Source organism: Artemia sp. Qi Xiang Cuo, chromosome 2, assembly GCF_049724085.1.
Source record: "Artemia sp. Qi Xiang Cuo chromosome 2, ASM4972408v1, whole genome shotgun sequence".
Classification (NCBI taxonomy): Eukaryota; Metazoa; Arthropoda; class Branchiopoda; order Anostraca; family Artemiidae; genus Artemia; species Artemia sp. Qi Xiang Cuo.
Genome location: NC_142795.1, coordinates 66281343 through 66308702, shown reverse-complemented (window position 1 = coordinate 66308702; position 27360 = coordinate 66281343). Strand labels below are relative to the sequence as shown.

The window sequence follows — 27360 nt, the reverse complement described above, 5'->3', positions numbered from 1 at the left end:
ATATATATATATATATATATATATATATATATATATATATATATATATATATATATATATATATATATATATATATATATATATATAATATATATATATATATATATATATATATATATATATATATATGAATATATATATATATATATATATATATATATATATATATATATATATATATATATATATATATATATATATATATATATATATATATATATAAATTTAAATATACTCTGGTGTCGACAAAACCCCCCAGGGCCCGGGGACAGGCGTTGTAAGTTATGTCCTGGGGGCATCTATATCTGTCATCCTCCATCCGCACAATGTACCCTAGCCACCTCAACCTTTCTTTCATTATAGCCCTAGAAAGCGGTACTGAACCACATTTTTCGGACAGCCTACTGTTCGAAATACGGTCAGTCAGCCGGGTACCCAGAACAATCCTTAAGCAATTTCTCTGGAAAACATCTAGTAAATCTTCATCCGCTTTTCAGAGCACCTATACTTCAGAGCCATATTTGACAACTATCATCACTGTAGCTTCCAATATTCTAATATAGGTTTGCAGAATTATCAGCCTATTTTTCCAAACTTTTTTTAACTGTGAAAAAATACCCTGAGCCTTGGCTATTCTACTTTTAACATCTTCACTGCTCCCACCGTCTTTACTAATAATACTACCAATGGAAGGGAAGCTGCCCACCTAATCAATCTTTTGGTTACCCAACGTCTGCTTTTCATCTTCACTTATTCCTAGCTTTAGTGACTTAGTCTTTAACATTACTTTTCAAACCTATACTAGTACCTTGAACTCGCAAAACCTCTAAAAGTTCATTCATTTTGCTCACACTTTCATCTAGGATGCTTAAATCATCAGCATAATCTAAGTTCAGGAGACTTTTACTTCCCTTTTTGATTCCGTAGTCTTCCATTGCCTTTGCTGTGCTCTTTAAGACAAAATCCATCAAAATGATCCATATAAATAGGGATAGAACACAACCCTGCTTAACTCCTGATTAAATACAAAACCAGCTGCTAACCTCATTTCCTACCTTAACTGCAGCAGTGTTATTCTCGTATATAGCACTAATCACTTTAATGTATTTATCAACAGAATTGAACGCTTGCTCATAATCTATAAAACTGAGGACGAAAGGTGTTTGACAACTCAGGCACTTCTCAATTATTAGCCTCAGAGTGAGCATTTGGTCAACACTTCCTCTACCTTTTCTAAAGCCGCACTGTTCTTCTCTTAAAACTTTATCTATAGCATCTCTCATTCTAAAAAGTATCATATTACTAAGTAATTTGCTACCTACAGAGACCAGATTAATGCCTCAATAATTACCACACTTACTCTTATCATCTTTCTTATAAAGTGGCTTAATTAAGGTTTTCCTAAACTCTTAAGGTACTTCCCCTTTTTCAAAAATCATATTCGTAATCTTCAGTTACTTATTTCTAACCTCAGAGCCATCATATTTAAGAAACTCATTCACAACACTATTAGAACCCGGAGCCTTATTATTTTTTAATCCTCTTAGTACTGTCGCTAGTTTTTCCTTAAAAAACAAATCTTCCTTCACATACAAGGTATCACAAACTTTGTCATTTTTTTTTCTATATCTTTTCTAGCAACTCTATCTCGCTTTAGCACATTCTCAAAATGTTCCGTCCTTCTCTCTTTAACTCTTTCCCTATCACTAATTGTGGCCCCGTTCTTATCTTTATCTGGGACAAGTCCGGATTGACAACTTCCTCTCAATTAATTAACATGTCAGTACAATATTTTACTATTATGCCGTCTAGCTGCATCTTCCAGATCCTCGGCAATTTTATCCATGGCCTCCACTTCCCCCCTCCTCAGTTCATATCTTAATGCTTTCTCCAGTTTATTTACATTCCTTTTGTTGTCATATGATCCATCACTCAGATAATTCTTAAGTCCTTTCTCCTTTCTATTAAACATAAAGCTTCTTCACTAATATTCTTAGCAGCGGTCCTAGCTTTCTTCCCTAAGACACCTTCAGCAACTTCACAAATTATTTTTCTAAGATAATTCCAACCATCTTCCACATTGTTAAATTTTGAACTCTCAAGTTAGTATTCAACTTTTCCTGGAAAGTTTCTCTCAAATTCTCATCTTAGAGTCTACCAACGTCATAACTTCCCGGGAGGTAGTTACTCTTCCGAAATTTCAGCTTTAAATTAACCCTATACACTACTAGATGGCGATCTTTACTTTTAAAATCAATAACTACACTCCTATATATCCTAGTATCTTGTATTGATCCTGCCAGTCTTCGGTTTACGATAACATAATCAATAAGGTTTGCTGTCTTCCCATCACGTGAATACCATGTTAACTTATATTGGTTATAACTAGATTATTATACCTACAAAATTGCAAAAGTCTGTATCCATTATTGTTTTCTTTTCCTACACCAATTTACCTAGGCTAGGATGCCATCTATCCCTATTTCTACCAACCTGGGCATTAAAATCTCCTAGTAAAAACATCATATTTCTACTTGGGATCCTGTCTATTTGCTCCTGAACTGTAAGTAAAATTCATCCGAGTCACTAGTATTTCTGTCAGTCGGTTCTACAGGGACATATACTACTATAACTGATACCCTGAACTTTTTATCATAAAATGAGCAATTAGTTTTCTATTATTAATACCTTCCTAGCCTGAACAAGACTTAGCAGCTTTCTTATTCATCATGAGCCGTACTCCCTGTATGTGTACCCCATCCTTCCTGCCTGAGTAAACAAATTCTATATCACCTAATTTCCTGCTTCCTACCCCTGGGATATGAATTTCTGAAACTTCTAATAAGTCCAGTTCAAATCGTCTCAATTCGTCAGTCAAAATGTTGATACGATAGTCATTTTTTAACGTCGTAACATTCCAAGTTCCAATTTTCATGTTCTTTAAATCATTGAAATTATTTTGGCCTCAGGAAAAGCAATGATCCTGGATACCAGTTCAGGTTGGGGATCCCATATCTTCTCAAGTCTACACTGAAGTACTTAAGCCGGCTTAGAACCGGACAGCAAGAAGTCCCTGGGACCTCCATTATGAATGGAGGCTTGATATCCTGCAGAGACCATCTCAAGCCTATTACCTCCGACTCTTTATATATTCATGCCTACAATTATTATGCTACTACGAGGAAACAGCCCATAGTATATAAATTAGCTAGGAAGAGGTTTTTCAGCCCAAAAACGCCCGTCAAAACAGACCAAGCCCAGAAGAATTAACCATTAATCAGAATCCCATGCGAATGCTGTGTCGTTTACTAGGCTATAATTTCCTCAAGGGGCACCATTCCTCAAGTGGGAATAGAGTTGACCGCAAAGTCCCCAGTCTTGCAGGTACCCCAAAAGGGTCGAGGCAGCCCTTTGCAGAGGCTGTTGTCCATAGATCAGGATCTTACGCCCTGGCGCAGTTGCCCTACTATAGAGAATCCTCCTGCGATGGTGTTCTGCATCACCATGCAATTTAACCCATTACTGGGAGAAGGCTTGTAATTCATGGGACTTGAGGACACACCATTGGATCCTATTGATTGTACATTTGAGGGGCCTTCTTCCTCCTCAGGCTGTATTTATAGCCCCGGGCAAGGGTGCCCCAATTTCTATTATGGACCCCCAGGTACAAGGTCCCCCCTTGGTCCATGCCTCCTATGGAGGCACCCTACATATCTGTAGGGCGTTCCCGTATCACCAACTGGAGACACGCTGAGTGGCCTGACAGAGGCTCCGACATAGGTGAACTGAATAAGATAGCTTACAAGGGGCACATGAGACAATAAGCCAAAAGGAGCAAACAATCAATTAGAGTACTGGCATTATTATCATATATTGTTATTTGTTTGGTTCACAAGTTCTGAGAACCTGACTGGGATATTTAATGGCCGTACACTACTAATCAATGTCAAATTTTGACCATACATTTGTTAATACTAATATTTATATCTGTTGCAATTTTTGCAATACTAAATGGTTCTTACATAATTCTTGTAAGTTAGGACAAGTATAATATTACATAAACTACTATAGTCAAAGAGGAATTTTCTTGTACAGGGGATTTTTTTTCCGAAATTGTCTAATTTTTACCCATAATTTGAATTTGGCATGTGAGCAATTGCAAGCTATACAAGTATATAGCTTGCATTAACTCATTCATCATTTGTTGGATGTTGACTCTAAATTCAGATACTTAGGATTTAAATACATATTTGAATGGCAATAAGGTATAGAAAATTCTATGTCTTTTATAAGTTAAAATAAGACTTTATTTGAAGCTTTATAACTTTGTCCTTGATGAGCTTGGGTCTCTGTTTTTTTTTTTTTTTTTTTTTTTTTTTTTTTTTTTGAATAACAACACAAAACGTATTTATCGTCATTTATTGATACATCAGGCAGTCAGTGGCGTCAATTACAAAAATCCAGTCAGTGGGGCAAAATACATTTTTCTTTTTAATTTAGAGGGAAGGGAGAAAATTTGTCTTTTGAACGAAAAAAAAAGGTATTTTTAAATAAAAATACCCCCAAAACAGATTCTTGTAAATCTAGATGGAGGCTTCATATTCTAGGGGGAGTGCTCCCCCCCCCCAATTGAAATCTCTGTAGGCAGTTAGCAATCCGCAGTGCATCAAAACATAACTATAATTTATGATTTTGGATTTCTAACTTTTTAAACAAAAAAAAAGAAAAGAAAAAACCTAGTTACAACAGGTGCGTACGCAGGAGTTTTTTTCCAGTGGCCAAACTTAGGTGAAAAATTAACGAAGAGGTTAATAGTCCATTCAACAGATTCTGTAAAGGCTGGAGGTTTGAAGAATTAGACAGTAACGCTAGGACAAGTTACAGTAAAACTTATAAAAACAAACTAAATCTATTTGTAGACGTTCTATTTAACGCATACGTTTTATTTGGTATGATTTTCAACATTTTTCCACTTAAGTTGAAAAAAAAAATACATCATAGCCGTTTTATGCGCAGTCGTTGCTGGCAGTTTCTATTGCAAAATGGAATTTGTGTCAAGATTATATGAAAATTACGACAAATAGTAGAAATTTGAACTTTTCAAAATATCACTTCATTCTAAGGTTGTGCCTAGCCAAACTGAACGTTGTCTTCGAAAGAGGAAACAGGACGACTCATCAAATGAACAAATCATCATGGTCTTCTGATTAAAGTACTATAAAGGGGAAGGGAGAGGTAAAGCGTTGTTGGAGCAATGTTGAGGTAGTTATAGAACGATGATTGCAATTGATTAAGGTTAATTGAGACGATGAAGACAATGACAAATTATTGATTAAGAAGAGGAAGACAATAAGGGTAAGGATTCAAACGAGACCAACAAAAACATCGACAAACACAACTGAGACAAGAGGCTAACGCATCAATACTGATTTGAAACAGCAGTGACGTCAATAATAGCGTCAGCAATTGTGATGTTCAAGTCGAGGACAATAGCTATGATAATATTTAAGAGGTTACTGTGGTGTTTTTTATCATAATTAACCCTCCGCTCAAGAAGTTTTTAAATATCCTTTCTCGATTTTTTTTCTTTTTGCATCCATGATCATCCCATCGTCACCACTGTAACCATAAGCGTTATTGTCAGTATAAACTGAACTCTTCAGTAATATACACAACGCTTTTGACAAAGGGCAGCCCTTTCCTTTCCTTCTGTAGTTTTTTCGTCAAGGCTAATTGTCTAAAAGGCCTGTATTCGAAAGCCACCACAAGATTTAGAAAAATATTTTGGCTGCTGTTAATTAGCTAAAAATGAGGTATAATGGTATACAGAAATCTTCAATATGATTTATCCAGCCTATTCAGAATTAGATCAAATGTTATAAACTTCGATTTTAATTAACTATTGTTCAAACACAGATTGCCAAGGTTGTTCCCACTTTTTCAGATAAAGATTCTTAAGTTCGGTGTATCCTATTCTTCTATCATCTTTCTTGTTTTTAAATTCTGGAATTTGTTTATCAACGTTGACATATTCTTGTTTGAACACCAATCGACCATCTTCAAGCAAAGTGGCACCATCTATGTTCGATTCAGACGGCATACCCTAAAATTATTAATCCTTAAAATATAGCAGTGTATAGGCTGTTCATTCAGACGTCAAGGAATAGACAAGCGCCTTAATGAGCAAAAAGAAATTTCATCTTGCAAAATAAAAGCACGAAATAAAAATAGGGTTGTTCATTTTTGCATTGATGCAGAAAAAAGGTAAAAATCTTGACATTTTAGTGGTGATACAAACGCAAAGCGTGCTCCTTTTCGTGAAGACGCGCTTGGGGCCAGTGGTTGAGTTCTTATTGGGACGAGAGGTTTCAAGTGCAAATGACGGTACAAAACGGGTTGAACTTTCATTTACATGAAAGAAAAAAGAAAAAAGGAAACAATATAACATCACCCTTTTTAATATCTTCCAAAGTATCCATACGTTCAAAAATACTGCTTTTATTTCTTGTTTGTAAATTTCTATGTTAAAAAAAAAATCTAGACAATGATAATAAGAAAAGTCAAAATACTTATTATTGGGTATGTAAAATGTATGTCAAAACATGGTCTATTCAAAACAAATATTACAAAAAAAGAAGACGAAAAGATTACGAGCGTCTGAGGAGCACTAAATAAAAAAATAACAGACTCATTCGATGGAGTTGTTTCTATACATACTTTGATTTGTCATTGATTGACCAGTGATCTTTCATGTAATTTTGGAGAGGTGAGTAGACTTATAACCGTTCCTCGAGATAGAATAGATTCAAAATTTTAAATCGCAACTCCCCTGAAATGACACATACTTGGAATGATATACGGAGATATAGTTGGTTTGCCAGATTTTCCTTTTCTTTTAACACTCCTTATCAAAAATAGAAGCACAAAACTACAGTCAAATTTTTCCTGCCATTATATTGATATTACTAAGTAGCAAAAAAAAGAACAAAAAAAAAGGCTTAAATTTTTTTAGACAGTGAAATGAAATATTCTTCAAGCCCTCTTTCTTTCTTTGTTTTCATTTCTTGATTTGTAAGAAAGTTTCCTATATTCATTCCCAAATTTCCTACTTTCTTAATACGTGATTTGCAAGGCAGGAAATTTCTTAAGCAAAAATGATGGCTTTGGAGTTGTAAGGGGGTGGACGCGGCAGGAGGGGTAGGTTTACAAAATTTGTATTAATTAAATTTCCCGGAAGATTTAAACTGAGTTTTAATCATTGGCGCAAATATATCCATCCGACTATCAGCTGAATTATTTTTTCCGTTTAGGAGTTTAAAACAGAAACCAAATGATGGTATTGAATTATGACCACAATTCAATGAGCCCATTAGGACATTTTTTTAATTATTCTAATGTAGTTTATCTGTTTCCCACGCCACGCCTTTTATTCAAACAATTAATTGTTTTTTTTTACCAGGAAACAATTTCTCAAATAATAAAACAGAAATAAAAGAACATAAATTTTTCCTACTAGAATCGTTTTAGAGTAGCTCAACCTCCCACAAAGATTGCTTGGTCACCTAAGGAGATTGTCCCTTACAAAGCATTTTCCTATAAAACTCATCGCGTGTAGTTTCCCGCTAATGGCTCTTTCTCACTTCACTATAAAATATTTCACACTTGCATAACTTAAGACTTTATCTTACGTTATAGAATCTTACGGAGTAAATTTTGTATATAACAATAAATAATAGAAATGACATATGAATAATAAAAAATTTACAGGTACAACTGAACCAAAGATAAAGCCAGGTGACAAAATATATTTTCATTTTTATGTCCTTGGTAAAAGTTTTCTTATAAGTAGTTTTCTGTAATAATAGATCAAGTTAGAAAAAGCTAGCCAAGTTAGCCAATTCGAGGCTACAGTTTAAATGCTATATATAAAAAAATACATTGTTTATCATCAGGAACTACATTTTGGCTATCTAATGGCATGTTTAAGTTAAAAAAGTCAGATTCAACCTTAACCTAGTAAATAGTAGTGGAATAAGGAATACATTCCTTCTTCACTAATACAGTCAAGCTTGTGGCTGTAAAGATCTCACTACGATCATTGAGCGATGTCTGTCTAACATTGTCAACGTCTATTTCGAATGATCACAACTCGTTACTGGAGCAAATTAATTTGAGTCAAGTTCGTTCTTTGCAGTACTAATGACAGTGAGAGTGGAATATGATATTTCGAATTGGTCAAGTGGAAACTTACACAGCCACTTATATCTTAAAAAAATATACAATAACCGGGAATTCGGTTTTTAATGAAAAAGCTCCATACACAGTTATGCAGTTTTTAGTAGTAATGGGCGTCAAATTAAAAAGAGGCAATTTTTTCAAGGGAATATGTTCCATACCTCATCCCTTAGCGGTGATTCTTCGGAAAACGTCGAAGCAATGCAATATTCTCTTCCCCTTCCCCTTTGTGCAGTGAAACACATAAATTATATTACCATTTTACATTCAATTACATTCAAAACCTTTACGCATCAAGAACAGAGCTCTCTCCTCCTTCATCAGCCGCTTTAACGCTAAATATAAAAAATATATTACTTCAAATGAACGGTGATTATTAGCTAAATTGTCTTTCTTTTAGCCCTCCTTATGATTTATTTGAGGAGCCTCATTCAAAACTTGAAAATACGTGCCTTAAGATTTATGTTTTTTTGTACCCCCTCCCCCCTTCCCCCCTCTCCACCCGTCTTCCCAGAAAATAAGGCACTGTAACGACCCGAACGATCCCTTTTGATGCACTAAATGCTTTGAAAACGTCATTTTAAAGAGTGTGGCTACTATCAATAACAGTCACTCTTTCTTTATCGTTCATCATTATCGTTCGCACAATTTGAATGTAATTCTGCTGTTGTTATAAATTAATCAAAATATAATTTTCATCAATTAATATAATTTTAAATAAAGAACTTTAAACATCTCGTTACTTAAATTTAGTCACATATTAACTTTTAGTATATCCAACTTTTAGTATGTTCATTTGTACAGTACTTAAAGCAACATTCATTAATACCGATATTACTGAGAAGATGAGAGGCACTTCTGAGGAAAACTTATTAACAGAAATTAAATCAGTGGTTCAAAATACCTCATACAGCATAAACCAGTGTGTAGCAAGATTAGTGAAATTTCCTACCTGGGGGAGAGTTACTGGATGAATTTCAATTAGGTGCTTGATTTTCCAAAGCTCTCGATTCATCTGATGAGTGTTCCTTGTTATTATGATATCATTAATCTAAAAATTAAAAAACACATAAGACAAAAATACTATAGTCAAAAGTAGCCGACTACATGCATCCAGTAGCCAATCGAGCGTCCACATTTACTAGCAGTAAGGAAGTGCCGCTGAGTTCCGCTAGATTAATGTATTTTGACAGCATACTTTATACAAATTATTCTAGTCTCAAAAGTAACTCAAACAGCACTGTAGATAGACCCCGGCGCCAAGTCGATGAGGGAAGACCGGCGGTGGCGGGGCCAAAAACAGCGCACCGCGCCACGCCGCCGGTAAGATGTCGGCGGCACGATCAATGTTGACCGCAAACATTAATGTTTTCATCAGTCTTTCTCAAATCACAGCTTAAATTTACAGAAGATTCGAGCCTATTCATGAGTTCAAAAATTCACAAGTCGCTGGCTGGAAACTGGTCTTCTTCGTTATTCATCAAGAGAAGTAGAAATATAATACAAATGAAATGGCTGTGGCGTTTCAGAACTATTGCATAATACAAGGAGTTGAAGTATCTATTAGCTATGTAGTCTTAACATAAATAATTATCAAAATTAGTAGTTTTTTTTTTCATCGAGCATTACTGCATACAAACAAACACCGTATCACAAAATTCGTCAGTTATCTAGGTAAAAACTTTGAACTGCTGCTTTTTTATTGCTTTTGGCTGCTCTTTTGGATATTATTCATTTTTTCTTTTGGGGATTCATTCTAAATTATATGGCTTCCACCTTTATTGGATAAAAAAATAAAAATATAAAATGACAAATGCCTAATATCAGTCAAATTATAAACTGCATCTAAAAGGAGTAAATTTATCAAACTGAAAAATACATGATGAACACTTCAATTACAATGAAACAAAAAACAGTTAATGGTTTATTCGGTATGAAGAAAAACGAAGTGCCAGCTATTTTCTTAGGTAAAAAATGAAAAGCCTATCCGTTTTAAGTGTAATTAAATGAAATAATATGCAGACTGAAGTAGCTCCAGGAAGATGTTGAGATTTTAATCCTAGTTCGTCACTTTTAATCCAAACAAAATGTTAGGATACTTAGTATCAGTTATTGAGTTTAAGCTTTGATTTCCAAATGCTCACAAAAATTACCAAATTTATAAAAAGTCGCAACAATAAGTCACCTGTGGTCAAAATACTCAAAGACTCCTCTTTGATCCCCACTCAGGTTCGAAACTTCTGCTATGGTCATTTCCATGGAAATATCCGAAGAGTTTCTTTTTAAAATAGCTTCCAAGCGTAGTAAGGGGTATTTAGCCTTTTTTGTTTTTCTTCAAAGCTTCGAAAAAAGTGATATAATATTCCAAATGTTACATTTTTTATATTTGTGCATCTTCTTGGTCATCATTTGTGGGGTGATCGAATTTTTTAAACCCCTGTAGATACGTAAGAACGTTGCAACATCTAGTACCCTGAGGTCATAAGACTGTCAAAGACTCCTCCTTGATCCTCCCAAATTGAAAGCTTTTATTATGACCTGGCCTTTTAATGTAACTTGGGCACTGGATCAAGGGCGCCATTGTCACTCGAGCCCAAAGTTAGGTGAGGATTTCGATATCGCTTTCGTCACACCAATTCGTTTTAGTGTGAATCTGCCTGGTACTTATGAATTAATGTTTTCATTCATAAGTACCATAAGTACTTACATATATTCATAAGTACAGGGGTATTTAGCCTTTTTTGCTTTTCTTCAAAGCTTCGAAAAGTGTTATAATATTCCAAATGTTACATTTGTTATATTTGTGCATCTTTTTGGTAATCATTTGTGGAGTGATCGAATTTTTTAAACCACTGTAGATACGAAAGAACGTTGCAACATCTAGTACCCTGAGGTCATAAGACTGTCAAAGACTCTTCCTTGAACCTCCCAAATTGAAAGCTTTTATTATGACCTGGCCTTTTAATGTAAATTGGGCACTGGACCAAGGGCGCCATTGTCACTCGAGCCCAACGTTATGTGGGGATTTCGATATCGCTTTAGTCACACCAATTCGTTTTAGTGTGAATCTACCTGGTACTTATGAATGAGTGTTTTCAAAAACCCGTTTCATCACTAAGAAAAAAAAAAAAATGGATTGGACGCATACGTCCCTTTCCCTTTGGACGATAAAACCATGCAAGTGCTGTATCAAGTATAACTCAAGTATAATTAAAATATTGTTAATTTTTGTTAACTTTTCAAATTTTTGGCTTCCCTGCTTTCAATAAAAATAATCATGGTACTATAAATTAAATATAATCATTCCCTCGGCCCCCCCCTCTGTATAACATCTAGATAGGATACTGTCTCTGATTTAAATATAAAAAAATGATTAATTTATTGGCACCCCTGCTTTCAAAAAAAATCCAGGTATTATCATATAAATATGATAGCTCCCTACCCCCTTACTCTGGATACCACCTTGATAGGATGCCGTCTCGGCTTTAAATTAAAAAAAAATTAACTTTTTGAGATCTCTGCTTTCAATAAAAAATTTCGAGATATTATCATTCAAATGTAATACCTCCCTACCCCTCCCCCTCCTCTGGATACCACCTTGATAGGATACCGTCTCAGCTTTCATTAGAAAAATAATTTACTTAATAATTAAATAGGTCACAAACACGCAAAATAATGTTAAACAGCTTAGTGTTCCTTGAAAAAAAATTTGAGGGTATGAGTAAAGGGGTACAAAGACAACAACAAAAATGTCGAAATTATTCAGATATACCTCAAATTATTGGAAAACTGAGTCATAGATTTGCCATGGCATTCAATAAGATCCAAAGAATCTAACTAAAATGGAGCACACACAAAAGCCAAATTAGGCCAGTAGCCCATGAGAAATCGCAAAATACCCAAGACAATGAACAAATCCTAATGGGGGGCCCTGGGTCTATCAAAATATTTCAATGGTTTCCCAGGGAATTTGATATCATTTTCTTCTGTCTCCACTTTAAATAAAAATACTAATTATCTTTTTGGCATCCCTACTTTCAATAAAAAAAATGAGGTGTTATTATTTAGAAATGATAGCCCCCTATCCCCCCCTATAGGCAATAATTTACACCGCCTCTGCCGGCGGTGGCGTTACGATACTTCGGTGGCGTTCGACCGGGCCTCTCGTCGGCGGCGTTCGGTCGATCCGCCGGCGCGGCGCCGGGGTCTAACTGTAGAACTGTAGTGTCTTCTTTTTTCAAGCATGATACACATTTGATATCGCGCGTATCGTCCCTGGCAATATACGGCACAACCTTAGTTTAGTTGCTAGTGTTCAGACAAAAAAAAGAGGTTTTTCCATAGGCTTCTCGTGATGTGTACATCGGAATCGCGCGTGGGCGAAGGCGAAGCGTGAATTTTGTGTGGTTTTAAGCGTGTTTCACTTTTTTTTAACGGAGGGTATAAAATTATAGTAACATTTTAAACTGATGAGCTTTCAGCAATTAATATCATTATACATCAAATATTCAGTATAATTTATTAGCTCTTTTTATAGGTGTTAAAGACGAATATAGTTTCCCTACAAACATGTGTTTGGATACTCCCTCCTTTTCTAACTGTAAATAAAAACCAAAAGCCTACTGCGTCATTGGCGCTTAACTGAAAACGAATTATATTACAAATATTTTCTTTTCCAGTTTCAACAGCATTGAAAATATAGATACAATTACAGGGAAATAAATTCTTGAATTGACGGATCTTTCAACAATTAGTATCATTATACATCAAATATTCAATTTGATGTTGTTTATATTTTTCAAGACTGTTCAAGGCGCATATAGTTTTCAGTAAAGCGCCAATGACGCAGTAGATTTTAGACTTTTACAGTGAGAGAAGGAGGTCATACCCAAACTATTGTTTGTGGTGATTTTTGTTCGTTTCAAGCTTGATTTGCATATTTGATTTAAGTTTGACTCGTTTTAAGATTTATTTATTAATTTACATTAATATTTATTGTATGTTTGTTTGCATTGATAGTTTATTTACTTTCTGTTCGTTTTAAGTTTCATTTGTACTTCAAGGGGAAAATATTTTTTTTTCTTCTTAAGTTTGATTTTCATATTCAATCTAAGCATAACTCACTTTAAGATCTATTTATTCATTCATATTATTACTTGTTGTATGTTTTTGCTATGATGGTTTATTTAATTTCTGTTCGTTTTCGGTTTCATTTATTCTTTAATAGTAATTTCTGGTCGTTTTGAGTTTGAATTTTAAAATGTATTTGTATCTGGTGAGCTTAAGTTAATAATGGCCTTTACTTTTCTTTGAAAAACATATTTTTCGGAAAGTTTTTTTAAATTAATTTTTGTTCGTTTTTGATTACAAAAAATTTCAAGTTTTTAAAAATTCCTCATTTCAAAATTAAACTTTAAAGAAAATAATCAAATATTCATCAAAGTATCAAAACTGGTATCAAATTAACAATATCAAAGTGAAAAAATGTGTTTGTGTCAACCTCGGAGTTTTTATTATCTGATGTTTGAACTATTTTTAACAAAATCGCTATCTCAAAATTTTTATCGGATGGGTTTGGGGAAGAAGGGAGCGGGGGCACTAATTAAGCTTCGGTCTCTTTTGACTCTTTAAAAGTGAACTAGAACTTTCTATTTTCAATCAAATGAGCCCTCTCTGAAGTTTATACGAGTATCCCTTCTATAAGAAGCATATATATCCCCAGAGTACAATTTACATCGCCTGTCCCTGGACCCTAGGGGGTTGTGTCAACCCTGGAGTTTTAATATCTGATGGTTGAACTATTTTTGAAAAAATGGTCACTTCAAATTTTTATCGGATGGGTTTATCCACCCGATAAACCCAAAGGCGTGGAGGGCCAGAGGGGCTAGTTGCCCTCCGATCTTTTGTCACTCTGACAAAATGAACTACAACTTTTAATTTCCATTCAAATGAACCCTCTCTGAAGTTTATGTGAGCATCCCTTTGAACCACATGCGGCCGCAGGACATAGCTTACAATACCTGCCCCTCAGGCCCTGAGGGGAAGTGTCGACACCAGAGTTTTTCTTATCGGACCTTTGAACTATATTGAAAAAATGGCTCTCTCAACGTTCTCATCAGATGGGTTATGGGTTTCAGGAAAATAGGGCGTGGAGAGGGAGGCTAGTTGCCCTCCGATCTCTTATGACTCTTAAAAAATGAACGAGAACTTTCAATTTCCAATCATATCAGCCCTCCGAAGTTTATACGAGCATACCTTCCATAAGAACTATATATGCCCCCAGAGCAACACTTACAACGCCAGCCCCGGGCCCTGATGGGGTTGTTTCGATACAGGAGTTTTTCTTATCTGACCTTTGAACTATTTTTAACGAAATGGCCATACGTAAGGGAGTTTCTGTTATATGATCTTTGAACTAATCTTAACAAAATGGCTACCTCAAAATTTTCATCAGATGGGTTTTGAAAAAGAAGACGCGGAGGGCGGAGGCTAGCTGTCCTCGGATTGACTATTAAAAAGTGAGCTCGAACTTTCAATATCCAATCAAATGAGCCCTCTCTGAAGTTCAAACGAGAATCCCTTTCATACGAACAATATATGCCCCAGGGCATAACTTACAACACCTGCCCCGGGCCCTGGGGGGTTGTGACGACACCTGAGTTTTGCTATCTGACTTTAGAGCAATTTTTGACTTAATGGCTATCTCAAAATTTTTACTGGATGCATCTGGTGGAAAAGGAGCGTGGGGGAATGCTAGTTGCCCTCCAATCTCTTTTGACTCTAAAAAACTGAACTAGAACTTTCAATTTCCAATCAAATGAGCCATCTCTGAAGTTTTTACGAGCATCCCTTCAGTAAGAACTATATATTTTTCCAGGGCATAACTTACAACACCTGCCCTCGGGCCCCGGGGGGCTGTGTTGACCCCTGATTTGTCGTTATATGTTCTTTGAACTATTAAAAAAGAACTGTCTCAATTCTCTTATTGTATAGGTTTGAGGAAAAAGGGCGTGGAGGGGGGGGGGGCTAGGTGCCCGCCAATCTCTTTTGAATCTTAAAAAGTGAACTAGAACTTTCAATTTTCAATCAAATGAGCCATCTTGGAAGTTAGTACGAGCATCCCTTCCAAAATACCCATATATGCCCCCCGGGCATAACTTAGAACGCCTCTCCCCGGGCCCTGGGCGGTTATGTTGACACTGGAATTTTTGCTATATGATCTTTGAACTATTTTTAATAAAATAGCTATCTTAAAATTTCTATTGGATGCATTTGGGAAAAAGGGTTTGGGGAGGGAAGCTGTTTACCCTCCAATATCTTTTGACACTTAAAAAGTGAACTAGAACTTTCAATTTCCAATCAAATTAGCCCCCTCTGAAGTTTATACGAACATTGCTTCCATGAGAACCATATATGCCCCCAGGGTATAACTTAAAACCCTTGCCCCTGAAGACTATGGGGGAAGTGTCCAGCTCAAACATATAATTTCCAGAACTTTCAAATACGTTGAACAAAATGGCTACATCAAAATTTTGTTTGGATGTATTTGGGGAAATAGTGGGCGTGGTAGGAATGTCAGTTGCCTTAGAATCACTTTCGACTGTTAAAAAGGGAACTAGGCATCTAAATTTCCCATTGAATGAGCCCTTTCTGAAGTTTCTACGACAACGCTGTCTATACAAAACATTGTATGCCCCCAGGGCATAACTTACAACGCTTGCCCTGAGGGCTGTGGGAGAGTTGTCCTCTTCAAAGACCTAATTTCCACAACTTAAAACTGCGCTGAATAAAATGGCTATCTCAAAATTTTGATTGGATGTGTTTTGGAAAATGATGGGCGTGGGGATGAGAGGGGTTTAGTTGCCCTCCAATCACTTTCGACTATTAAAAAGGGCACTAACCCTATGAATTTACAATCGAATGACCCTTTTTCGAAGTTTCTACGACAACGCCTTCTATAAAAAACCTTATATGCCTCCAGGGCATAAGTTAAAACCCTTACCCCGAGGGTTGTGGGTGAGTGTCCTCCTAAAAAAGATATTTTCTATCTGGAAATCGACTACGCTGAACAGAATGGCTATCTCAAAATTTTTATTGGATGTGTTTGGGGAAATGATGGGCGCGGGGCGGGGGGGGGGGGCTAGTTAACCTCCAATCACTTTCGAATATTGAAAAAGGGCACTAGAACTCTCGATTTCCAATTGAATGAGCCCCCTTTGAAGTTTATACGACGACTCCTTCCATATGAAGTGCCTCTGGGAAAAAAAAAATAATAATAATAAAACATTAGAGCCGTATGGCCTTTACTATAGGCAACGCTCTAGTGTTGCCTCTGATTATAGTATAGTAAAGAATACGGCATTGCCCTGAATTTGGGTAAATATATAGTATTTCCGTTTTTTTTTCTTGTTTTGGTGAGCCTTTTCACCTCTTCTTGGCTATGTTAAATATTATGGGTAGCTTCCCTCCATAGCATAATATGTTTGGGCATGAAGGTACAATGAGTCAGAAAATATAAGCTTGACATTGCATATGCTTGCTGTCCGGTTGTAAGCTATCTTAAGTAGTTTGTATGTACTTGACACGGAACTATTAGTCCCTGGCCTATAGGGGTATGACCCATAGCTTTTCTGGAGGCATAGCAACTTTAGAAAATTAAATAATATGAAAATCGAGACGTGGAAAGTAACGACACTGAAAGACAACTATCCCATTGAAATTTTTACTGACGATCTCAGTCATTATGAGCTTGACTTGTTAAGAGGTTTCAGAAACCGATCTCCCGGTGCTGGGCTACAAAAAAAAAACAGGTAATGATTAGTGCATTTATTCAGGTAGAAAGAATGTCGAAATATGGTATTTTTATTGGACAACTTTAGTGTCTAAGTGGGTACAAATAGGGATAGTTGGTATCCAAGCTTATACAACTTGGCGAAGGAAAAAAATACCGACGGTAATAGACTCTTAAAATTCGGTAGGTACAACAATCTATTTAAAGCCAATGCGGTATTTGATCATAAAATGCCAATAATTTAATATGGTATTAATACAATGGAGAGACACCTAACCTTATTGAATATTTTACAGTAAACTGAAAACGATGCAAGACATGGATGTATGTATGATGCTTACATACAAAGCTAAAATTTAGGAAGGGTAACTATCTTCTAGGTAGTTACGAAGTTGATAAACATCAGGATGTGAACTTGAGAGGAACTTTCCAAGGATAGTTGGATATGAAATTAGAAAGTCCAGAATTCGATCGCATAGAAGATGAATGGAATAATTTTAGGGAAATAGTTTGCGAAGCAGCAGATAGAAGATAGCTTTAAACTTGATAGAAGAGAGAGAGGTTTTGTATGAGAAGCAACCGACAATGAGATGAAAGTAAGAGAAGCAGACAAAGCATTAAAGAAACAAGGACATCAAAATGAATACATCCCCCCCTGGATCCGTCTGGATCCTGGTCTTTTGATACTTGAAAACTAGGATTTTCTATGTTTTGTTTTGGTTGTTATACAATTTAAATTATTTTTCATCATGTAAACTTTTTCTTCATCCTTGTTGCTACACTGAATCATGAAAAAACGAAGTGGAAAATTTTCCTGTTTATACAAAAGCTGAGCCGAACGATTATATCGCCAAACTTACCTACGTCTTATGGCCAAGTAGCACAACAAGCAATAGGGCGCTACAACCCTTTGCTGTTGAAAAAATACATGCAAGTGGGAATATTTCACAAATAAGTAAGAAAAGCGATGTTTTCGGAATAAACAGAAAAGAGAATTCTATTAATGCGTCAATAGTCAACCAAAGGGGAAAATACAACAAATTAAAACAGCCTAATTGGTCTTTCTAAAAATGTGTTCTGGCAGGGAAGCCCATTAATTAATAATTTTAAGAAACTAATTTTGAAGAATTTTAGTAATAAATACAATATAAATACTTATATAGCTTAGATCTTCAATAATATATAGCTTAGATCTTTAGCTGTTCAATGATATATAAATGTCATTTCAATTCCTATTTAGTAACAAAATGTTAAGGTTATATTCATATTTAATCTTAATAATTCCATAACTTTTTTGTTGCCCATTTACCAATTATTGACAATATTTGTCTTTTGCTGCAGCAATCAGGAAAGTTATAATTTCTAGAGCTCAATGACGATATATCCTTTTCGCTCATTTTCAGCTGATTTTTCACATACGTTTTTCATTTTTAAACTTGGCGCTTACTGGGTGTTAAAATTACTTGCTATCACAGTTTGTGGGTGTGATAAAGCGTATGGAGCTTAGAGAAAATGATACAGAAAAGAATGAGAAAATGTTCGATAATTTGGAAGGTTGTATTTATAAACTCGAGACTTTGCTTAGATTTGAAAGAAATATTCAACCATATTTAAAATTTCTTGCGTTCTTCAAGCAAAAATAATAGTAATTTGTGTTTACCCCAATCCTCAACTGTTCTCCGAGTCCTTTGTTATTATCATACAGACGACCCGAAACGCCAGCAAAATGTTTTCCCGCAATCAGCAAGGAGGGCTCCTTCTATTTTTGAATTACTTGTAGACTACAATTACGACTTGAACCTTTAAAAGAAATCAGATGTTTCTTTTAACATTGGTTATATCACTCATGCTAAGTATAAAGTCACCTCGGCATTTGAAAAAAACGTCATTTCATCTTAAAAACCTAGCTATGACAATATTTTTCGCTTCCTCTTTTTTTTAGCACAACTCTTTATTCAAGAATTCATATTAAGAGCTGCTATTAGCTTATTTCATATACAAACCCAAGACAAAGCCATAATAAGCATAACCGTAAAAAAAAAAATACAATTAAATAAACAACGAAAGACATTAAGTAGAGTAAAAGAAGAAGAAATGTCTTATAGAGTAGAGTAAAACACCCATAGGATGAAGAAACAAAGATAGAAAGAAAAAAGGACAGTTAAAGAGACAGTTTTTTTTGGGGGGGGGGGGGTAGGAGACGTTTAAAAAAGAAAACATAAAAGTACTCAATATAGAACGCTTATAGGGGCTTGCTTTTCAAATTTTAGAGATATCCCCGGGAACCTATAACCCATCTTATTATCTCCCCGTTCCTCCTCCCCAAGCCTAATATAAATTTATTTTAAAACAGCCCTTACACACCCTCTTTCATCTTTTTTTTTTGTTTATTCAGCATTATTAGTTTGTTCTTCGCTTTTTTTTTCTTTTTTTTTAATGGAACAACAGGAATTAATCAATTAGACATATTTGGCGCACCTCAATTCTGTATAATGACTTTTCATTTCAGTCTAAAGAAAAAATTAGGTTAGTTTATCATGTAACCCCCAATGTTTTCTGCTGTGATTGGGCAGGAACTTAAATTTTCAGCCCAAAAAATGTAATCCTATAAAAGGACTTTATGTAAAAATAGAACGTCAAGAAGTAGATTAAACATATCAAATTTTTTCCAGGACTTCAAAATAGCAGGAATAGTTTTAAGAAATCAGATTCACCCAAGAAGAGTGTCGTAAACTGCGTATTTATCGGTAATTAAGACACCAATCTTCAATAGTAAGCATTAGAGCCTAAATGTCACAAGCTTCAATTCGAAACTGTTTCCAATTACGGCTCTTTCACATGAGCGATCTATTTTACATCCACCGTAGGCTCTTCCCTCGAACGTGACCACAATGTCATTTTAGACAATAAAAGGAAAGTGTGGTTTTATTCCATTTCTAGTCATAACGTCAAGGAATAGATTGAATAGGCAACATACAAGACTTTCCTCAGTCCAAGTGAATGTATCTTACGGGTTTGTTATTCTCCTCATTTCAAATCTCCTTATTAGTTGATGTTAAAAGTCTTTGGTTCCCATTGGTTGATAAACATTGGTAGAAATAAAACTCCAGACTGAGCCTAGGACAGCAACGGTAGCTTGTGCCAGAAAGCCTATAGCATGGGCATATATGGGCACAAAATTGAGATCAGAAGCGTCACTAGCCAAAATCTAAGAAGGAGGGAGGTCGATTTTACCAGCTGGCAAGTCAATTTGACCGAACAACACCGAAAATTCTACAAAAATGTGTATAATTGCAGTAATCTTGACGACCTAATTTTTCTTACCAATTGGCAATATCCACGAGGGGGGGGGGTGTATCAGTCACTTTTTGGAATAAGATGTATATGCCAAAACACTAATTCAAGAAAATTGAACTTCAAAATCCCAGAAATTTTACTTAACTGGAGAGCAAATGCGCTTGCGATACAGGCATTTAATCTTAATTTGGGGTTTTTGATAAGGTACTTTACGTATCTTTCAACATAAATTTGAAAATTTGAAAAAATTGAATATACGTTTCTTAAGCCTTCTCGTTAGCTGAATACAGAGCTCTTCCTGCGTGCAGGAAAGCTCAAGTTATTAAAGAGGGAGATTAACAGAAACTATATCTATTTCTTTATAATGTTAAAGTTAAAATAAACAATATAAGACAATAATGCTATAAATCCCTAATCATTGGACCCCAACACCTTTTCGTTTCTATTATTGTTTTCCCAAAACTTGCAGTCGGGTCTATTTTGTATTCCGGGGGCTAGTTTCGCCAACTAGCTTCTCCAATATAATGGCAAGTTTTTTTTTTACTTTATACACCTCTGGGCGTTGCCACTTTCGACGGGAAAGACTGAACATCGCACCTTCACTGTAGTTTTCACGTTCGCGTTTTTTCTCCTAGCTGACAGACAAAACCTGGACAAGTACATTATATTTTTTTTTTCACGAGCTCCTAACTCACAGAACTAAAAATTTCCAAAACCTATCTTAAGTATTTAATTTTTCCAAGCTTAAGAAATCTGACCTAACGATCTTTCTTGCTCAGCTTTTCTCACAGCTTTTGCGTGATACGTGATTAATTAAGTGTATACTTCCCGAATGATAACTAGAGAGAATGGATCGAAATTTTTCTTTGACCAACGCCACTTCGTCGTCATTCTTAGGAATTGGCTCTACGCATCGTTGACAACGCCAACTCGCTGAACGAGAAGATTGACTAAGCTCATTTTAACTTCTTAGGCAGATCCACAACAACTTTGAGGAGTATCCGCGTTAACCGTAGGAATCTTCAATAGCATCAGCTGGACAGAAGAAAAAGTTGTAATATTTATCAAGAGACTGATCTTCTTGGACTATACTTGTTAACGTTGATACTACAAGATCAAAGCTGTTTGAATTGCTTCGTAAAACATGATTGAACACTGGCGCGAAGTTCATATCGTTCATTTCAGAAAGAATGTCTGTTTATAGAAAAAAAATTTACAAAGAATCCAGATTAAACTATTTTAGATTTTATAAATTTTTGTTGTTTCTTCCTCCTTGGAGAAAAAACCGGCTTCTTATCAGAAATTTCTTGTTCCTGATATTACTGTAAAACTTGAATTGCTACACAATAAGCTCTCAAACACAGCTTGCGTTCGTATGTCTCCGCATCACAGCCCTATTAGGTTCTTTCAGTTTAGAGCCCCCCGCCCCCATTTGGTGTTTGTTTTTTCCCCTTTTTTGTATGAGTTACTCAAGGTATTATATTAGTTCATAGTGTGTGAGAAAATAGATAATAATAAGAGACCAGTGGCCTATCAGGCATACATAATTTGCCAGGTATTACAAAGTATTCTACAAAAAAGAATCTCACAGTTTTAAATGGACAATTTTATCTTTAGAACATCTTTGTCTAGCATTTAAATCTGGAAATGATTTTATCCGTACATAACCCAAAAAGGGATTGGATCTAGGAAACTCATCTAAAAGAGCCACAGCTTCCACGAGCCTGTGATTGATCCTTCCCATCTCAAGGAATACGCTACAATTCAATTCAACCTGATAGACAAACTGTTTTAAGAAGGTATTTAAAACGCAGAATTCCACATCTCATTTCTTATTAACAAGCTATTACCTTTCGTAGTCCAAGATTCTCCATCACTTCTTTATGAAACCATGGGACGTAGCAACTCCTCGTTTTCCTTTTAACCATAAGCAACTTAGAGGGCTGGATAGGGGTATCTTCCTTCTCATTGACCCTGCAGAGGAGTTATATTTACAATTCCATTTCAACTTAAAACAGCCACCAGAATAGCAACATGAATCCTGACCAGTGAACAGGATTCGAGTATAGTTGAATCTGGTCTAGGCATTTTATAGAATGTAGGGGAGAGGGGGAGCAATGAAAAAATACTCTTCGATCCTTAAGTGGCCAAAAAATACATACTAGTGTGCAGTTTTTCATTTTTTGGGAGGGGGTCAAACACCACGAAAATTTACCAGTGAGACATACAGTATAGTAATACTCAGCTGAAATTGAATGAAATATAGAAAATCATTATATAATTTTTAATCGAATATAAACCATGAATAGCAGTAATTACAAAATAAGAGTATCTAGTTAGGATTGCAATTTTTCTTTGAGGGATCAACTTGAGTTTCCAATCTCCTCAATCTCCCACTCTTTCTAGATAAATATAGTCAAGACATTACATAACAATTTAAGTCAGTAAGCGGTTAACGATGTCCTTAAAACTAGGTGTTCACAGGTTATACGCTTACCAGGGGGGAAGGGGTGGTCAGAGCATGACATTACTGCTGCTAAAGCAAACAGCCTTAGCAGCTTTAAAAAAAAAACATAATGAAGAGCATTTTAATGGCAAGGGTTTTAAGATTTTTTTTAAGGGGAGTTTATTAGCTCCCTCATTGCAGTTATGTCCACAGAGCAATACCAGAACGGCAGCAGCTTGAACATTTTCATTGCAAATGATACAACGTAATGTATTCAGTGTTAAACTAAAAAAAAAACCTCTCTCAGGATCAATAAAAGATTGCATTCCGTTTTACTTATTTCAACCATTTAAAATCAAGACCAAGGTCAAATATTTTTCTGATCTCAAGTGTATATTGACTGTAAAAGAGGAAAGAATCAAACAATTCTATTTTCAGGGTTTCTACATCACTGTAACTTGTCTCTTTTGAAAAGAATAAAATCAGAACCTCGAAAATAGTAAATTAAAAATTTTTCAACGGCAAAATTAGTTTGAACCACAAGGTATGAACTTAACCAAATCGAGCCATATCCCTCCAAGGCCAAATCTTGGATTCCAACAAAACTAGATAGGAGGTAGGAATTAATGTCCATGTTCTGTCTTCTGGTTTTTAAGACACAATCCAACCTCTGTGAGCTGGAGGGGGGGGGCACAAAATTATTGTCATCAAGACATCTACAAAAAAGGGACAGTTGGACGGCAACCAGACTTGATGGGATGAAAGAGCTAATCTTTTTCTTTTTTTCTTTTAGTAGCCCTTTTTGTACTTAGGACATGACTTGACAAGGGAAAAGGTGGAAAGGATTTTTTTTTTTTTTAACTAGGATATTTACCACAAGAGGTGGTAAAGTCTCACACAGACTTAGTTTGAAGTAAGAAAAAGTACCAAGATATGCGTGTTGGGTCTCTGGATAGAATCAGACCTCTGCAGGAGGGAAAGGAAGGGGGATTCCTAAATTCAACAGAAGTTTTCAGAATGATTTTAAAGCTGATTTCAAAAACTGAATGGTCATGCTAAATTAGTTAAATAAACTAAGTTAAAAAAAAAACCTGCGAATACCTCTCTTGTTTTACATCTGACACAATCACAAATTATTCTGGCAGTGCATATGCGATTTAAAATTTCTTGCTCAAGTTATTTGAGTATGCAAAGTTTATTCATTCCTTTATCTTCAATCTCATTCCTCAAATAGTGTTTTATGATCTTTGAAGCATATGTTCTTGATTCTTTACCTTTTCCTTTGGTTTACCAATTACTCCTTCTCAAGGTTGAATTTAGAGACTTTCTCTAAAAAAAAATAATAAAACAAAATTGAAGAAATAAAGATTGAAAATGGTATTTTTTAAGGCCAACAAAAATGCTGAACAAAAATAGCGAATATTCAAGAGAACAACCACCTCACTTCTTCAGCGTTATCGGAGAAATTAGTAGAAAATCCCAATAAGGAGAGCCAACAGAAGAAACAAATAAAATCAAAGTTGGAAGAATTAAACATCTAAAAACCAAAGAATATGCAAATTCAACAGAAATGACAGATAAATAAAGTCCAAAATTAGCAAAAATAAAAATTTGAAAGCCAAAAAACCTAATTCCAAAACAGAGCCACTTACCAATACCAAGGATTAACGTTCATAGCTCTCGTTTGGTACAAGTGGAAATTTTTTTACCCACTTAGCAAGCGAACACATCTGGGCAGCTACATAACCTGTTTGTTTCATTTTAATCAATGCTTCTTGTGTGCAAACTCTTTTGGATTGTTGGGTTGCTTGGTTTTATCAGTTTGTCTGACCATATTTTTTTGCATTTCTTTCTAATTTCTCTGACAGCGCTGAAAAAGAAGGCAGTTATCCTCTCGAAAAGCTCACTTTTTCCAGCCAATATTCACGTTGGACTTAAAAACCCCATTCTTGATACTTATTTCAAAAAAATTTGTTTCTGTTATGGCAGGTCAATCTGGTTTACAAAATTATCTTTTTAGAAACCCTCTCCCCCATCTTCCAAAGATAATGAGTGTGAAAACTAAAATCTTAGAAACTCAAAGCAACCCCTGAATTACCCTGGCAGTATTCATCAGTGGCAAAAAAGAGGATAGTTTACTTACTTTGGAAAATATTTGAAATACTTGTAAACAATTGCACCATCTGGATCATAGTCAATGCTGCCTGGCCATTTTTCCAAATTGATATCTGGCATTGGTGGTTTTAAAGCTCGGATCTTATTACGGGCTTCAATTACATCACTCTCATCATTACTGGCTCTTGATGACGAATATCGACTTTGTCTTACACAGAAGCTAAGATTCCTTAAAAGTGCTTTCTGCATCTAGAAAATAGGAATGAGACTGCCATTTTACATATAAATAGCATTTCCTCTGAAAATTTCACTATTATAACAATACTTAATATGCCTTTCAATGAATATTATTCCAAACCTTAAAATAAATAACTCAGAATTAAAGTAAATTAATGTTTGACTATTGCACCAACAGTTCGGTAACTATTCACAGCCTATATAATGGAAAATGGTATAATGCAACAATTCGTAAAATGGTACATTTCGCTTCAGGTTTCTCACCATAAATTGGTCTTGATGGCAGCACTGCATCAAACTGTATTCCTTCATAATCAGTGAGTATAAAGCGACTTTTGTCAATAGTAAACAAAAACTTTTAAAATTACAATTGCACATTACACTTATTAAGTTTAGAAATACAAATCAAAGTTATTAGCACAAGAAAACTATGAATCAAGAAAAACAAATTTCAGGACCTTGACAAAAGAAAGAGTAGAACTGTATCTGGTCTTCATTCAGTCTTTGACTAGTTAATACAACCGTTTTAACTTTTTCGGAATATTTTTTTCTGGCATATTTGGGTAAATATTCCATTTGTTGTATTCAGCTCTGCCCTCTCTTGACCCCCCCCCCCACACACTTGTCATCAAACACTCTTAGGCCCAAGACAAACTTGGCATTTTTCATTTATAGTGTTGCGTTTTCCAATCCAGAGCTAATCTGGAAAGATGTAATGACAACTTGAACAGCAGGGAAAGAGGTTGGCACAAGACTGTACAACATTCAGGAAGGATATAAGGATGAATGCCATCTGGACCAGCAGAGTTATGCAATTTGAGGAACATAAGTTCCTTTAGAACTATTGTATCAGTAATCAGAATTGGTTCTATCTTATGTGATACACCATATAAAGGAGGCGGGGGAAAAATAATACTGGAATTGAAGGAAAAAACAGATGAAAATTCTTCATTGAAGATTTCAACTTTCAGCTCAGGATTAGCAACTGGTTGACTATTGTACAGGAATCTGGAACTGTGTGTTTGCTGCTACATTTTCGAATGGCATAACGCCAGAAAGGTTTAGGATTATCCTTAACAACCTTAGCCAATTTTTCCTCAGACCTTCTCTTCAACTCCTTTATTTGGTTGGTTCTCTGATTACGAAAAGTTTGGAAGACTTCATAATTTTCTGAGGTCTTATTTATTCTGTAGTGATTCCATGCTTGGTGTTTTCTGTCGATTACCTTACTTATTTTGGTAGTTAAAAAGGTAAGCTTTTGGCCTGCTTGGCACAAAAACTTCTGGTGCAAGACTTTTCAGCATGCAAAATTTTAGTTTTCACATTAAATCAACTCGCATTAATATCATAAGTAATAAGTTGTTTACAGTTTACATTAGCAACTTATTCGGAGACTAGTTTGTAATTGACATATTATCGTTGCTCAGAAAAATGTTGTTTAGTAGGCAAACATAACTCCAAAATAATTACAACATAGTTGCAATTACCAACAGGCATAGTTATTACATTCTTAATAAGAAGGTCTGGATTGCTGAGAATAACAGGATCAAGAGTTTGTGTCAGAAGAGTGTGAGAGTAAAGAATGAGTTTTTTTCAGACCTAGAGAATATTATTAAGTTTACAGCAAAACCTCAAGCTTATTAGCCCAAGCTGAAAGGGACTGCAAGAACTAAGTACAGTAACAATATTCATTGAATTTAGATTATATACAAAAGTTATTAGAACAATAAAATTATTGTGCTAAAACAAACATTATAGTGTCAAATTCCTGCTGAAATTGAATCATAATACTGATTATGTTTAGTTATAGTTCTAAGTCATTGACACAAAAAAAACTGTAAAATCTTACAAAAGAAATATACTCCTAGAAAGGATTCAACCCCAATGAACATTATACTATCAAAGTTAGTATGCCTTAAAATCATGGAACTTCACCCCCCCCCCCAAGAAAAAAGCATGGGGATTTTTATTAAACCTGAAAATCATAGTCAAAACTGAGCTTGCATCAGAAATTTTTAATATCAATTTAGAGTTATATATAAAAGTTATTACCAAATGAAAATTCTATGACTTAACAACAAAAGATACTCCTAAAATAGCACATGACCCAAATGAACATTGTGCAGTCAAATCTAGTATACCTGGAAATCATGTAACACACGTTTCAGCCCCCTATAAAAAAAATGGAGGTCTGTATTCCCTATAAATGATAGTCAGAACTGAATCTGTATGGGAATTG

At 35.2% G+C, this 27360-nt stretch overlaps 1 protein-coding gene across 1 annotated transcript in view; it reads right to left on the bottom strand.

Moving 5' to 3' along the window:
- Positions 1 to 5873: 5873 nt before the first annotated feature.
- The window catches only part of mRpL30 (mitochondrial ribosomal protein L30), a 34526-nt gene continuing 13039 nt past the window's right edge, over positions 5874 to 27360 (bottom strand). The window contains exons 2-5 of the mRNA XM_089108225.1: positions 24913 to 25133; positions 22174 to 22297; positions 9188 to 9286; positions 5874 to 6103 (exon numbers count right to left, since the gene is read on the bottom strand). Coding sequence (XP_088964351.1) covers positions 5900 to 6103; positions 9188 to 9286; positions 22174 to 22297; positions 24913 to 25133 — 648 coding nt within the window. The 3' untranslated portion in view covers positions 5874 to 5899. The remainder of the gene's footprint in view (positions 6104 to 9187; positions 9287 to 22173; positions 22298 to 24912; positions 25134 to 27360) is intronic.